Genomic DNA, 15,287 nt, shown 5'->3' with positions numbered 1-15,287 from the left:
CAAAATAGGAAAAATGCCAAGAGGGGTGAATACTGTCGCAAGCCACTGTAATCACACCAATATGATATTTACAGCAGAAAATGATTTGTCTTTGTTACACAAACACATCCATTTATTTTTAGTTGATGTACGGTATCTACACTCAAGCTGGGAGATGTTTGTGCAATGTCCATATGTAGCCTACACACGTGAGGATATTATTTCTGGGTTTGTCTTTTTCGGTAAAGATCTAACAGCTGACATAAGGAGAGATGAGCATTTCACTACACCTGCAATAACATCTGCTAAACACGTGTATGTGACCAATACAATTTGATTTGATGATACTGAAGCTGACTGAAGACTGTGCGCAGTCAACTCGCAATAGCTGATATCTTTTCCACTGTAACATGTATTTACATGACATGAAGAAACATTGAAAATAAGTTGTAAGCTACTTTTGTATCAAAGTTGTTGTAGAACTAGTATCATATGAAACACATTCCAGACACTGGCTCTTGCGATCTGATTTGACAAGAAATATCAGCTAGATAGGATAGCCAGCTGCAGCGATCACCAAGATATGCTAGCTAACTGCTGTCAGCTTGGATAAACACAAGGTCAGCGCAGGCTTTAGCCTACCCATAGAACTGAATTAGCTGACCATCTTGAGATGGCGTGTCCATCAGGAGGAGAGAAGTCCTCAACTTCAAAACAATGTTCTCTCCATAACAAATTAAGCTAGCTGAGCTGTACTCATTACTCCACTTGTTTGTTGTAGCTGAACGGCAAAGACACACTCAAGAAATACCTACACTCCTGCTAATCAAAGGGCTACCCAGACCCCTCTTTTACGCTGCTGCTACTCTCTGTTTATAATCTACGCATAGTCACTTTAACTCTACCTACATGTACATATTACCTCAATTACCTCGACTAACCGGGGCCCCTGCACATTGACTCTGTACCGGGCTGCTGTTTAATTATTTGTTACTTTTATTTTCTATTTAAAAAATTGTACTTATCTATTTTTTACTTAACACTTAAAAAATATATATTCTTAACTTCTTAAAGCAATGTTGGTTGGGCCTGTAAGTAAGCATTTCACTGTAAGGTTATATTCAGTGCATGTGACAAATAACATTTGATTTGATCAAACCACACTCCCAAGATGGCTCTCGTTTGCCTTCAGTCATGGCCTCTAGCGTTTCTTAATAAGCATCGATGAAAAACGAGGCCAAATCAGTGATTGACCTTTAAACATTGTTTACAAAAAAAATATTTAAACATTTCAACAATGTATTTGCTTTTTAAACTGTTGAATGTAGACTTCTGGTGCCAAATCTATCTGTAAAAGTACACCTTGGAGAAATATGCTTGTGGCTTGTGACCATTTTGAGAAATCATATGAAACTTCTCTAAATGATAATACATAATATGACAATTTTTTTGTAAGTGCAACTTTGACATCTCTAGAGCCTGTAAAGTACAAAAGTTTTGTGCTGCAATATTGTGACCCATGGGATTAAATGGGTTATTAATTGAAAAAGCACCACAGCTGTTTTTAGTCAATCGTTTCTCTGAACAGACTGTTATATATTGCGGCTCCATTTCCCTGCGAGGTCAATTTTCAGCTCTCCGGCCGTGTGATGTGATAGGCTTGGCCCCATTGCTTGCAAGGGTTCCTGACACTATCATGTCCATGTTTACTCCCCTGCTCAGTTGGCCAATCACCTCTCACCACTCCTTATATCCTACTCACCCCTTTGCATCCTCCAGACCTTCTCTCACCGTGGAGATTCAATCATCTCTCGCCCAGCCGCCCAGCCCATGGACACAAGGTGGAGTGCTGACAGGTGCGAGAGGGGCCAGATGTGCCCCTCGGACGTGAGGTCAGTGATTCACTGCTGGGCGACCGGGTCGGGGTCGCCTTCTGATGGGCTTGTAGTCTACTTCCCTCCTCCCCACTGCTTTCTCTGCCCACTTCCTATTTGGCCGATACGGTGCAATAACTGTGCAAAAGTTATACATTACAGTATGTAGCTTACATTCTTCATCATTAGTACTTCTGAGATACATATTCCAATTAAGAAAACCATGTTCCACAGAGAAACACTTTAAATAACAAAGAGTAACAAATAGAGAGGTTAAGATAGAGCCGGAGAATACACATGGTGTTAGATAATAATGAGTTATCATTGGGCGGATAATTGGAATTAGAATGTAATATAGACTCTCTCTTTGTTATAGGGAGAACTTAGTGCTTTGTTTCTACTGTGTGGTAATTGCTCATAATAGACTACAGAGAATTTAAAAAACACTTCTCATTTTTATCTGCAAAGCCTACTTCTTCATCATGAGAGTAACTTTCTGGGAAAGCAATGGGCGCACACAAACTATGCCAGCAGTCCCCCCAAAATATTTGAATTAGGAGTGTTATGAAGCGTTTATAGACTAATTCCTGGTATTGCAGAAGTACAATTTTATTATTTATTTTATATTATTTTATTATTAGTCTTACGTGTCATTACCATTTCTGAGAGCAGACATTATTTTGTGAGACAATAACAGATTCTTGTGCACTGCACCGCTCTCCTGCCTATTGCAAAAATGTTTCTCAACAACATGTATTCTACTTTAATCAATAGTTTAGTTTCAAGATGAATAAACAAACAATCAAGCATCTGAGAATAGAGTGTATCTCATCTGCATATCGTTGCAGGTTGGAAGAAAAATCCATTCCAAAACACATGCACAGTGGTATTTCACAATATCAATGTCAAATCGTGCTCCGACCGGGGTCAATCAAACAAACAAACCAAGTCAAATTGCTTCAAAGATAATTTAATTTCTATTTCTCTCAATTTCACAAGCTGAGTTGGTGATGTAACATTATAATATGAAGTGTGTGTGTGCATGCGTGTGTGTGTGTATACAGCAGTGGTGTAAAGTACTTAAGTAAAAATACTTTAAAGTACAACTTAAGTCGTTTTTTGGGGTTACTGTACTTTACTATCTATATTTTTAACTACTTTTACTTCACTACATTCCCTAAGAAAATATTGTACTTTTTACTCCATACATTTTCCTTGGCACCCAAAAGTACTCGTTACATTTTGAATGCTTAGCAGAACAGGAAAAGAGTCAAATTCACGCACTTATCAACCGAACATCCCCTGTTTGTAAATGATGTCTGAATGTTGCAGTGTGCCCAAGCTTTCCATAAATAAATCAAAACAAGAAAATGGTGCCATCTGGTTTGCTTAATATGAGTAATTTTAAATGATTTATACTTTTACTTTTGATACTTAAGTATATTTTAAACCAAATACTTGTATACTTTTACTCAAGTCGAATTTTACTGGGTAACTTTTACTTTAACTTGAGTCATTTTCTATCAAGGTATCTTTACTTTTACTCAAGTATGACAGTTGGGTACTTTTTCCACCACTGGTATACAGTGGGGTCTGAAATTATTGACACCCTTGATAAAGATTAGCAATACTCTATAAAATAAATAATTCAAATACTTATGTATAATTTACATACTTACGTATGTTCAACGAATTTGGGAAATTATATTATTTTATACCAATACAATTGCTCAGAGAAAGAGATTTTGCTAAACAAGTAACATATTTCTTTATCAAAATGGTAGGGGTCAAAATGATTGACACCCTTAAAGATTCGTATAAATGAAATAGTCAAACGTTTAGTATTTGGTCCCATATTCCTATCATGCAATGATTACATCAAGCTTGTGACTCTACAAACATATTGAAACATTTTCAGTTAGTTTTGGTTGTGTTTCAGAACATTTAGTGCCCAATAGATAAGTGCATGGTAAATAACATATTATGTCATTTTGGATTTATTTTTAGAATAAATAAGAATATAATACGTTTTTAAACACTAGTACATTAATGTGGATGCTACCATGATTATGGATAATCCCGAACTAATGAGTGAGAAAGTTAGAGGGTCAAAGACCGTACCCCGAAGGCATACTATCCTCTCACCATTACCAATAATAGGAAAGGTTAGCATGTCTTGGGAGTATGATCTTTGACCCTCTGTAACTTTTTCACTCATCATTATTCACGATTCATTCAGGATTATCCGTAATCATGGTAGCATCCACATTAATGTAGAATGTACTTCCGAGCCGAAAACGTGACAATTAACTACAATGACCATAATCCATTGTGCCTGTACTGCCCTTTGTTATTCCCATATATGTACAATAGATGACTGATAATGGTGGGCGCTGTGTTGAAACCACAACCATTCCATCTTGGCACTCCTACACCATCATAAAAAATATTTTGCAAGCTATAGAAATGTACTCAACACCGATGAGAGGGATATAGACAGTTTGTGAGATAACTCTACCCCATTGATAGTTGTATAACTTGGGAATTAGCAGTCTTGAAAGTATGCCCTATATATTTTGAAGAACTACTACAATTGTGATTTTGTCAGATAGCTTTGCAGCTACTAGCTTGCCAGCTAGCTAGCTAATAGCCACACTTAATAGGATGACTCGTTGAAGAGCACAGAGATAAAGATTTAGATGGTTGTCTGGCTGGCTGGTGTCTTGTTTTGCTCGCTTTGTACAAAATAATAAAATGCAGTATGACAGGATCTTTCTAAATGCAGCTCTTTTTTAGCTAGCTATAACTGGCATGTTCATGTGTCTCCGGCCATGATCAACTGAAAAAGACCTCACGACCTGGGTGGTATTCACCAATCATAGCGCAGTATGAAATGACGGTAGAATGCAACCAATTACAATTCAGCATGTTGACATATATGCTATTACAGCTGGCTGCTACTGCCTGAGCAGAGATGAGATGATGACAAATAAATTAAATAATCGAAGTCATAAAAAAAGTTAAGACTATGGGAGGTTTTTAATGTTTTGGCAATTGAATGTTGTCAATATTTGGCTTTGGAATTCCAATTAGAAAGCAAAAAAAAATGTAATTTTGTTTTTTAAAATCAAAACCAAACTGTGAAAACAGTTTTTAACCGAAACAAAACCGAAACGACCTGAAAAAGAACTAATCGCTCAGCCCTACCAAGCTAGGCCTACCTTTTCTCCGTGTGCCCAAGGATTTACTATCTGTTTTCTCTGGTAGCAGATTGACAAAACATGAAGAAACTAGCCAAAGATGACTCATAATCTTGTTATTTTCAGTAAGACTGCATTATACCCGGAATCTTTGTGCATAGCTCAGTGGCCGTGACATACTCAAATCTTTCACTCATTAGCACTGCCCCTTTCATGATTTAATAGATTGAAAACACTCAAAGCTGAGCGGCACACATTAGGTTTCAATAGCTCCTTGATTTGAAAAATATTCAAATCAACACATCAGGGCTTGGCCCTCGACTCGAGTGCATAGCTCTTCCTCTCAAATATCAAAGATCAAGACAAATATCTCAATTGCTGTTTATTATGTGCTAGATCTTAGTCAGGGGGCCGGGAGACATGTTGAGGTGTGTCTTAGTTTGGATGCACACTGTGTACCACCTTACTCTTTCTATCAATCAAAATTGAGCTCATGTGCATCCTGTTTCCATTGATCATCCTTGAGACGTTTCTACAACTTGATTGGAGTCCACCTGTGGTAAATTCAATTGATGTGACATAATTTCGAAAGGTACACACTTGTCTATATAAGCTCCCACAGTTGACAGTGCATGTCACAGCAAAAACCAAGCCCTGAGGTCGAAGGAATTGTCCGTAGAGCTCCGAGACAGGATTGTGTAGAGGCACAGATCTGGGGAAGAGTATCAAAAAAATGTCTGCAGCATTGAAGGTCCCTAAGAACACAATGGCCTCCATCATTCTTAAATGGATAAAGTTTGGAACCACCAAGTCTCTTCCTAGAGCTGGCCACCCGGCCAAACTGAACAATTGGGGGAGAAGGGATTTGGTTAGGGAGGTGGCCAAGAACCCGATGGCCACTGACAGAGCTCCAGAGTTCCACTATGGAGATGGGAGAACCTTCCAGAAGGATAACCATCTCTGCAACACTTCACCAATCAGGCCTTTATGGTAGAGTGGTCAGACAGAAGCCACTCCTCAGTAAAAGGTACATGACAGCCCGCTTGGAGTTTGCCAAAAGGAACCTAAAGGACTCAGACTATGAGAAACAAGATTCCCTGGTCTGGTGACTCTTTGGCCTGAATGCCATGCGTCATGTCTGGAGGAAACCTGTCACCATCCCTACGGTGAAGCATGGTGGTGGCAGCATCATACTGTGTGGATGTTTTTCAGTGTCAGGTACTGGGATACTAGTCAGGATCGAAGGACAGATGAATGGAGCAAATTACAGCGAGATCCTTGATGAAAACCTTCTCCAGAGCGCTCAGGACCTCAGACTGGGGTGAAGGTTCACCTTCCAACAGGACAACAACCCTAAGTACACAGCCAATACAACGCAGGAGTGGCTTTGACAAGTCTCTAAATATCCTTGAGTAGCCCAGCCAGAGCCCGGACTTGAACCCGGTCGAACATCTCTGGAGAGACCTGAAAATAGCTGTGCAGCAATGCCCCCCATCCAACCTGACTGAGAAGGGGAGAAACTCCCCAAATACGGTAGTGACAGGCTTGTAGCATCATACCCAAGAAGACTCAAGGCTGTGATCGCTGCCAAAAGTGCTTCAACAAAGTATTGAGTAAAGGATCTGAATACTTATGTAAATGTGATATTTCAGTTTGACATTTTTTATACATTCGCAAAAATTTCTAAAAAACAGTTTTTGCTTTGTCAATATGAGGCTGTGACGTAACAAAATGTGGAAAAAGTCAAGGGGTCTGAATACTTTAGAAATGCAAGGCTTTGCCCTGGTGGTTTGTAACGCACAAGCCTCCTGGAGGCCCGCACAGGATCTCTCAGCATGGGAGGAGAACCAGGAAGAGCCAGCACCTACGGTATGAGATCTTACAACATGGTGCATGCCTCCAATGTCTCCATGGACTGTACTGTGGCAACCAAATCCTCATACACTTTTAATACATGTGTTCTACTAATCAAACCAACCAGGCTGTAAACCTGGAGATTGGAGAAATCTCCATATACTCTGTAAGAGAGCAATGAAATTCAACCAAGAAATTGGAGACACCTTGGAAAAGCCACGCACGCTTTTGGAAAGATTCAGAATTTCCTCAATGCTGGCCATAAAAATTTGCCCACATTTAAGCTATTGTTGATATTTCACACAATGTTGGGGTAAATGTTTGTTTGGATGTCTATGCCAATATATGTTCATGTCATCATCACCAATCAACTTCCTTAAAGTACAGATCAACTATAATGTGAAATTCACCTCACTAGCAAGCATGCTAGATAATGCTAAGTATTGTAATGAGTGCGCTGAGAGTCAGGAAGCAAGTATAGCGAGTGAGTGTTTTAATAAATGAACAAAACAATAAACACAAAACTCAAACAACACACTGACATGAAAACAGTCAATAACACCTGAGGAAAGCACCAAAGGGAGTGACCGATATAGGGAAGATAATCAAGGATGTGATGGAGTCCAGGTGAGTGTCATGAGGCGCTGGTGCGCTTGACAATGGTGACAGGTGTGCTGAATAATCAGCAGCATGATGATCTAGAGTCCGGAGAGGGAGTATACATCGAAAAGGCAATCCAGTAGACACTGGAAGCTGTAGTGAAGGTCAATTGGTCAATAGCACCGAAATTTCACAGTGTATTTGCGTAAAGTTAAACTTCACTTCTGTTCTCGCTCCCTCGCCCATGCTGGCATTGCCCAACGTTCCCCCTCCCACTTTGCTTCCCATCATTGAAAATGATTGGGGCTTCCGTTGTTTCATCGCCCACATCGTGTTATGTGGACACGGTCTGCTACACTGAACGGCTTTACCTACCATCACCGATTTCTATATGGCTAGCTTTGCTACCAGCTTATACGAACATGAGTTAGAATTTGGCAGCCAGTTTTTCTAATCCTAAATAATATCCAGCAAAAACAGCCAAATATATCAACATCGGATTTTATTAACTACATTGTGGGCCTGTTAGAATGTTATTCAAATAACTCTTTCCATCTCTGCTTCTCTCTCTCTCTCTCTCTCTCTCTCTCTCTCTCTCTCTCTCTCTCTCTCTTTGAGAGAGGGCTTTTCAGAGTGGGTTTTTTTTTCTCGCAAAATGCTACCAATTATTCAGTAAGGTTCTGGAGAATACTAAAGAGAGGCAGGGCATGTGAGGATATCAAAGATAAAACGAATACTTTATCCTGCAGCACCATTATATTTCATGTCGCTCTGCCGTCAATACGTTTTAAAGAAGATGCATTACTGTCCAATTAATATCCTAAATACAAATGTTACATGTAAGTCTGACTGATTAATGCCTTTAAACAACTTACTAAAATGTGTATTAATAACATTATTTCATCATCTATTAATAAGTGGTCATTAAAAACGTAAAAATATTTCTTCTCTAATGCTAAACCTTTCTTCTGAACTGATGAAGGTTTTTCTTCAGTACCAAAACCATCACTATCAAACCCTTCAAGGCAGCTGTGGAAAGACACACTGACCTTGTTTCCAACATATATCACCGTGGTAACATCTGTCTGTATGACAGCCAGGTGATAGACACGTGACTAAAGCTGCCTCTGAGTCCCTGTTAGCCAAGTGGTAAGGTTCTCTAAGTCGCCTCTGAGCTGTAAAACAAATTGCTCACACACCCGAAACCTTTCCCAGTCTAAGTAGGAGTACGCCAGCACGAACATGTGCAGCTGATGGAGGGAAAGGAGACAGTTTTTTATAGCAGTCAATCGAAAACTGCTTCAATCCGGAGAACAGATCAGGGCTCCTACGCATTAACATAAACATTGATAATGACTTCTTCTCACAGGGAAAGGGGGCCCACAACATGTTTTCCACAATAGCAGGTACAATATCCAATTATGTACAGATGTTAACTTCACACAGCGCTGCTTCGCTCACATCTGTTTGTTAGAGGGAGAGCTCATTAGGACAAGGGAGTTTTAAACCCCCACCATCAAACACAGCTTGGCACATTTTATGACAGCATGTTGAGCATTTACAACAAACATCCCTGACTCTTGTAAAATTTGAGGTCTTTGGAGTTGATGACTTAGAGAAGTCTTGTAACGATCGTCTTCGGGAGAAAGAGAGGAGGACCAAAGCGCAACGTGGTAAGTGCTCATAATTTTAATTAAAGAAAGCACTGTACACTGAATCAATACAAAAATAACAAAATGAACGAACTAAACAAAACAGTCCTGTTGACATACACACGTAACACAAAGACAGAAAATAAACACCCACAAAACCCAGGTGGAAAAAGGCTACCTAAGTATGATTCTCAATCAGAGACAACTAGCGACACCTGCCTCTCATTGAGAACCATACTAGGCCGAACACAGAAACCAAACATAGAAAAACAAACAGACTGCCCAAATCCAACTCACGCCCTGACCATATAAACAAAGACAAAACAAAGGAAATAAGGTCAGAAGCACCAAAGGTGCGGACTCCGGCCGCAAAACCTGAACCTATTGGGGAGGGTCTGGGTGGGCGTCTGTCCGCGGTGGCAGCTCTGGTGCGGGTTGTGGACCCCACTTCACCACAGTTATTCTCTGCTTCCTCAACCGCCCCCTTGGCCTCTTACGAGCGGCGACCCTCGCCGCCGACCTCCGACTGAGACCCTAGCTATGGGTCCCGAATGGACGGGAGATTCCGGCAGCGCCGGAGTGAAGGACGGCACCGGACAGTCGGGAGACTCCGGGAGCTCCGGCGTGAAGGGCAATTCTGGCATCGCCGGCGTGACAGACAGCTCTGGCAGCTCCTGGCTGACTGACGGCTCAGGACAGACTGGCGGCTCTGGCGGCTCAGGACAGACTGGCGGCTTGGCGGCTCAGGACAGACTGCCGGCTCTGGCGGCTCAGGACAGACGGGAGACTCTGGGGCTCAGGACAGACAGGAGACTCTGGCAGCTCAGGACAGACGGGAGACTCTGGCGGCTCAGGACAGACGGGAGACTCTGGCGGCTCAGGACAGACGGAAAACTCTGGCAGCACAGGACAGACGGGAGACTCTGGCAGCTCAGGACAGACGGGAGACTCTGGCAGCGCTGGAGAGGAAGGCTCTGACAGCACTGGACAGGCGGGAGCACCTGTAGAGAGAAGACGAAGAGACAGCCTGGTGCGGAGGGCTGCCACCGGAGGGCTGGTGCGTGGAGGTGGCACTGGATAGACCGGACCGTGCAGGCACACTGGAGCTCTTGAGCACCGAGCCTGCCCAAACTTACCTGGTTGAATGCTCCCCGTAGCCAGGCCAGTGCGGCGAGGTGGAATAGCCCGCACTGGGCTGTGCTGGTTAACCGGGGACACCATGCGTAAGGCTGGTGCCATGTACGCCGGCCCGAGAAGACGCACTGGAGACCAGATGCGTAGAGCCGGCTTCATGACACCTGGCTCGATGCCCACTCTAGCCCGGCCGATACAAGGAGCTGGAATGTACCGCACACGCACCGGGGACAGCGTGCGCTCCACCGCATAACACGATGCCTGCCCGGTCCCTCTCGCTCTCCGGTAAGCACGGGGAGTTGGCGCAGGTCTCGTACCTGTCTTAGCCACACTCCCTGTGTTCCCCCCCAATACATTTTTGGGGCTGCCTCTCTGGCTTCCTTGTCAGCCGTGTTCCCTCGTATCGCTGGCTCCTCTCTACAGCTGCCTCTGCTCTCCTAGCTGCCTCCACCTGTTCCCGTGGGAGGCGATCCCTTCCAGCCAGGATCTCCTCCCATGTGTAGCAACCCTTCCCATCCAAAACGTCCTCCCATGTCCAGGAGTCCTGACATCGCTGCTGCTGCTGCCCATTACCACGCTGCTTGGTCCTTTTGTGGTGGGTGTTTCTGTAACGATCGTCTCGGGAGAAAGAGAGGAGGACCAAAGCGCAGCGTGGTAAGTGTTCATAATTTTAATTAAAGAAAGCACTGAACACTGAATAAATACAAAAATAACAAAATGAACGAACGAAACGAAACAGTCCTGTCTGGTGACATACACACGTAACACAAAGACAGAAAATAAACACCCACAAACCCAGGTGGAAAAAGGCTACCTAAGTATGATTCTCAATCAGAGACAACTAACGACACCTGCCTCTGATTGAGAACCATACTAGGCCGAACACAGAAACCAAACATAGAAAAACAAACATAGACTGCCCACCCCAACTCACGCCCTGACCATATAAACAAAGACAAAACAAAGGAACTAAGGTCAGAACGTGACAAGTCTCTTCTACTCTGACATTACACTCCAGAAAAGAAATTAAAGAATCCAGTTTGTACTGTAAGATGTATTTCACATTTTTGTATGTAAAAGCCAACTGATGCAATTGACATTTTCCAACATTTCAGTATTATATAAAAGATTGCTACATGGTCTGATACGAACATTATGACATGTTAACATGTATTATAACACGTATTATGTATTTTCAGCAGTATACCCTGGTGGATACTGACTAGTGCCACGTCATATTGAAATGTGAGCTGGGATGCCTGAAATTCTTCCCTGCGGAGTCTGCTTGACACCATGGTATCTTTGAAAATATCCCCCTTGCCCAAATTACTAAAATTGCAAAGTAGACATTTCAAAGCGTCAAGGACACAGCAGGAGTATGTGTGAAACCACTTTTATTTCATTAGAGTATCAGGACACGGGATGTCGAACGGAGGTCCCACGCTGCTAATATAATTGGCTTCTTGTAAGGCAGGGCAGAAGCATGACATTGTGCTCCCCACGAAAAAAAAGAAAGTTTATTGGCTTAACTTGCACATATGCTTAACTATATTTCTGACAAGTTACAACTGTGCCATATTATTTATGTCCTTTCCAATGAACAAAGAAGAAGGGTTGCGAGTCAGACAGTGCTTGTTTCCACGTCACTGGGGGATTAATTGATTTGAGAGGAATTCTCAACAACTTCTTAGTTAGCAGTAAACTAAAAATAGTGGCCACTGGGGTGGCTTTCAGAGCGGCTTTCCATCCAGTCACAACTCCCGAGCCCAGCAGCCCTTCGGTTAACAGCATTAATCACTGTAGAGTTGAATGGCATTCTTTAATTTACATATACAACGTAGTGTGTAAACCGTACCCTCTATAAGGTTCTGGTATTCACGGAGGCAGAGAAAACATGACCTTTAAAACCTGCTTTGTCGAGCAGATCTGCTACTTGCACACACTGCAGTACTACTATACACAGCCCTTTCGCAACGCACAGACCCTTTAGAATCAGGTTGATTGAGCGTTGCCCAAAATGGTTCAGGCCCATCTCACATTCTGAAGCCCCGGGTTAGCCCGTTAAACAGGATGGTCCACTAGGCTCAACAAGCACTTGGCTACTCTGGCTGGCAGGGGGTGGCTGGCAGGGTGTGGCTGGCAGGGCTGGTTCAAACTCAATGACGCGAGACTGGAAGCTTTTATAAGAGCACGGCTCGTTGTGATTGACTGCTGTCGTAATGCTCATTAATTAAGTTGTGCCACGATGCCACCCAGGGCATATAATGCTTGAATTTGAGTCAAACAAAAGGCAAAGTGGTCTACTGCATGGAAAGGCAGAGGTCAGCCAGTCTCTTTGTGTCCTCTCACATTTTAGCTCAGCTGAATGCCCCCATGGTTGTGGGAATTGAGCGATAGAAGGCATTATTATCTCTTTGAAGGAACTTTTTTCCTATTCACAATGTTATTGGGCTGGATGCTGATAGGGGAAACTTGTTGAATGATCAGAGAAATTATATTCAACATTTGTTTTTATTGTGATTTACAGAAAAATAAGTCCTGGATGCTTCAATAGGCAACAAGAAGTCCAAATGGGCTGACCAATTGGATCCTGGTCTGCTTAAGTTTTCAGCGCCCATCATTGTTGGCTCAATAATCCACATTTTTTATTTAACATTGTTATCGGGAAATATTCCAAAAGTTTGGAAATCAGCTCTTCTGCTGCTACTCCATAATGGCAGGGATAGTAGAGATGTTAATAAGTATAGCCCCATTTCAATGCTTCCTTGTCAAGCTAAGAGACAAAAAAATGGAGCCGACAGAGAGAGCTGCTTCGCTTCTAGTCCTTGGGAAACTTTGGAGGATTTAGTTTTTTTAATGTATTATTTCTTACATTGTTAGCCCAGAAAACTCGTATGTGTTATTACATACAGCCGGGAAGAACTATTGGCTATCAGAGCGGGATAAACTTACCAGCACTACGACCAGGAATAAGACTTTCCAGAAGTGGATCCTTTGTCCGCACCACCCAGGGCATTTGAACTGATTCCAGAGGCCAACCAAAAACAACACCACTGGAGAAGAGGGAGCCAGACCGGTCTTCTCGACAGACTTAGGTGGCGTGCACAATACCCACCGCTTCTGAGTATATTACTTGCTAACGTCCAGTCCCTAGATAACAAAGTTGACTAGATCAGGGCAAGGGTTGCTTTCCAGAGAGACATCAGGGATTGTAACATACTCTGTTTCACGGAAACATGGCTCTATCGGGATATACTGTCGGAGTTGGTGCAGCCACCTGGATTCTCAGTGAATCGCACCGACAGGTATAAACATCTCTCCAGGAAGAAGAAGGGCGGGGGTGGGTTTCATGATTAACGACTCATGGTGTAATTGTAACCACATACAGGAACTCAAGTCCTTTTGTTTAACTGACCTAAACTTCCTCACAATCAAATTCTGACAGTATTATCTCCCAAGACAATTCTCTTTGGTTATCGTCACAGCCGTGTATATCCCCCCTCAAGCCGATACCACCCCAAGGACCTTCATTGGACTTTATGCAAACTGGAAACCATATATTCTGGGGATGCATTTATTGTAGCTGGGGATTTTAACAAAGCAAGTTTGAGGAAAATGATACCTAAATTCTATCAGCATATTAACTGTAGCACTCGCGCTGGAAAAACACTTGACCATTGCTACTCTATCTTCCGTGATGCATACAAGGCCCTCCCCCGCCCTCCTTTCGTCAAATCTGAACATGACTCCATTTTGCTCCTCCCTTCCTATAGGCGGAAACTCAAACAGAAAGCACTCGTGCTAAGGACTATTCAATGTTGGTCTGACCAATCGGAATCCACCCTTCAAGATTGTTTTGACCACGCAGACTGGGATATGTTCCAGGAAGCTTCCGAGAATAATATTGATGTGTACACTGAGATGGTTACTGATTTCAACAAGAAGTGTATAGGAGATGTTGTATCCACTGTGGCTATTAAAACTTACCCTAATCAGAAACCGTGGATAGATGGCAGAATATGCGCATAAACTGAAAGCACAAAGCACAGCATTTAACCATGGCAAGGTGACGGGGAATATGCAGAATACAAACAGAGTAGTAATTCCCTCCACAAGGCAATCAAACAGGAAAAACGTCAATATCGAGACACTGACGTCGCAGACACCAACGTCTTGCTGCCAGACAAGCTTAACACGTTCTTTGACCGCTTTGAGGATAACACAGTGCCACTGATGGGGCCAGCTACCAAGGAATGTGGTTCCTTCTTGGTCGATGTGAGTAAGACATTTAAACATGTTAACCCTCGAAAGGCTGCCGGTCCAGACGGAATCCCTAGCCGCGTCCTAAGAGCATGCGCAGACCAGCTGGCTGGTGTGTTTACAGACATATTCAATCTCTCCCTGTCCCCACATGGCCACCATTGTTCCTGTACCCAAGAATGCAAAGGTAACTGAACTAAATGACTATCGCCACATAGAACTCGCCTCTGTCATCATGAAGTGCTTTGAGAGGCAAGTTAAGGATCATATCACCTGACCACCTTAGACACTGAGCTGTCAATTTTTTAAAATACTTTTGATCATGCTATTTTATTGAGTAAGTTGTCCTCGATAGGCCTGAGTTCTGACCCCTGTTTGTGGTTTCATGATTGTCTTAGTGACAGAAATCAGGCAAGTGTGATTGATGGGGTTAAGTTCAAATTCCTTGAAGCCATGAAATGTATTTGCCCCCTTTCTAATTTTCTCTATTTTTGCATATTTTTGATATTGAATGTTATCGAAACCTAATATTAGATAAAGGGAAATTGAGTTTACAAATAACAAAACAAATGTATACTTATTTAATTTATTCAATTAACAAAGTTATGCAACACAATCAACATCTCGTATTTGAAGTATATATATATATTTTTTTTTTTTGTCTATTTATGTATACTTGAGTATACTTGTAATATATTAAAATATACTTTTTTTTATATTGGGTTAAAACAGGC

At 42.3% G+C, this 15,287-nt stretch overlaps 1 protein-coding gene across 1 annotated transcript; it reads left to right on the top strand.

Moving 5' to 3' along the window:
- Positions 1 to 9,699: 9,699 nt before the first annotated feature.
- On the top strand, positions 9,700 to 10,240 carry LOC139377040 (sericin-1-like). The gene is made up of 2 exons (XM_071120103.1): positions 9,700 to 9,889; positions 10,014 to 10,240. The coding sequence occupies exons 1-2, from the start codon at positions 9,700 to 9,702 to the stop codon at positions 10,238 to 10,240; spliced, it is 417 nt and encodes a 138-aa protein (XP_070976204.1).
- The last annotated feature ends 5,047 nt before the right edge of the window (positions 10,241 to 15,287 follow it).

Source organism: Oncorhynchus clarkii, chromosome 20 (genome assembly GCF_045791955.1).
Source record: "Oncorhynchus clarkii lewisi isolate Uvic-CL-2024 chromosome 20, UVic_Ocla_1.0, whole genome shotgun sequence".
NCBI classification, from domain to species: Eukaryota; Metazoa; Chordata; class Actinopteri; order Salmoniformes; family Salmonidae; genus Oncorhynchus; species Oncorhynchus clarkii.
Note: the sequence above shows the minus strand (reverse complement) of the source record. Positions and strands in the feature narration are given on the sequence as shown.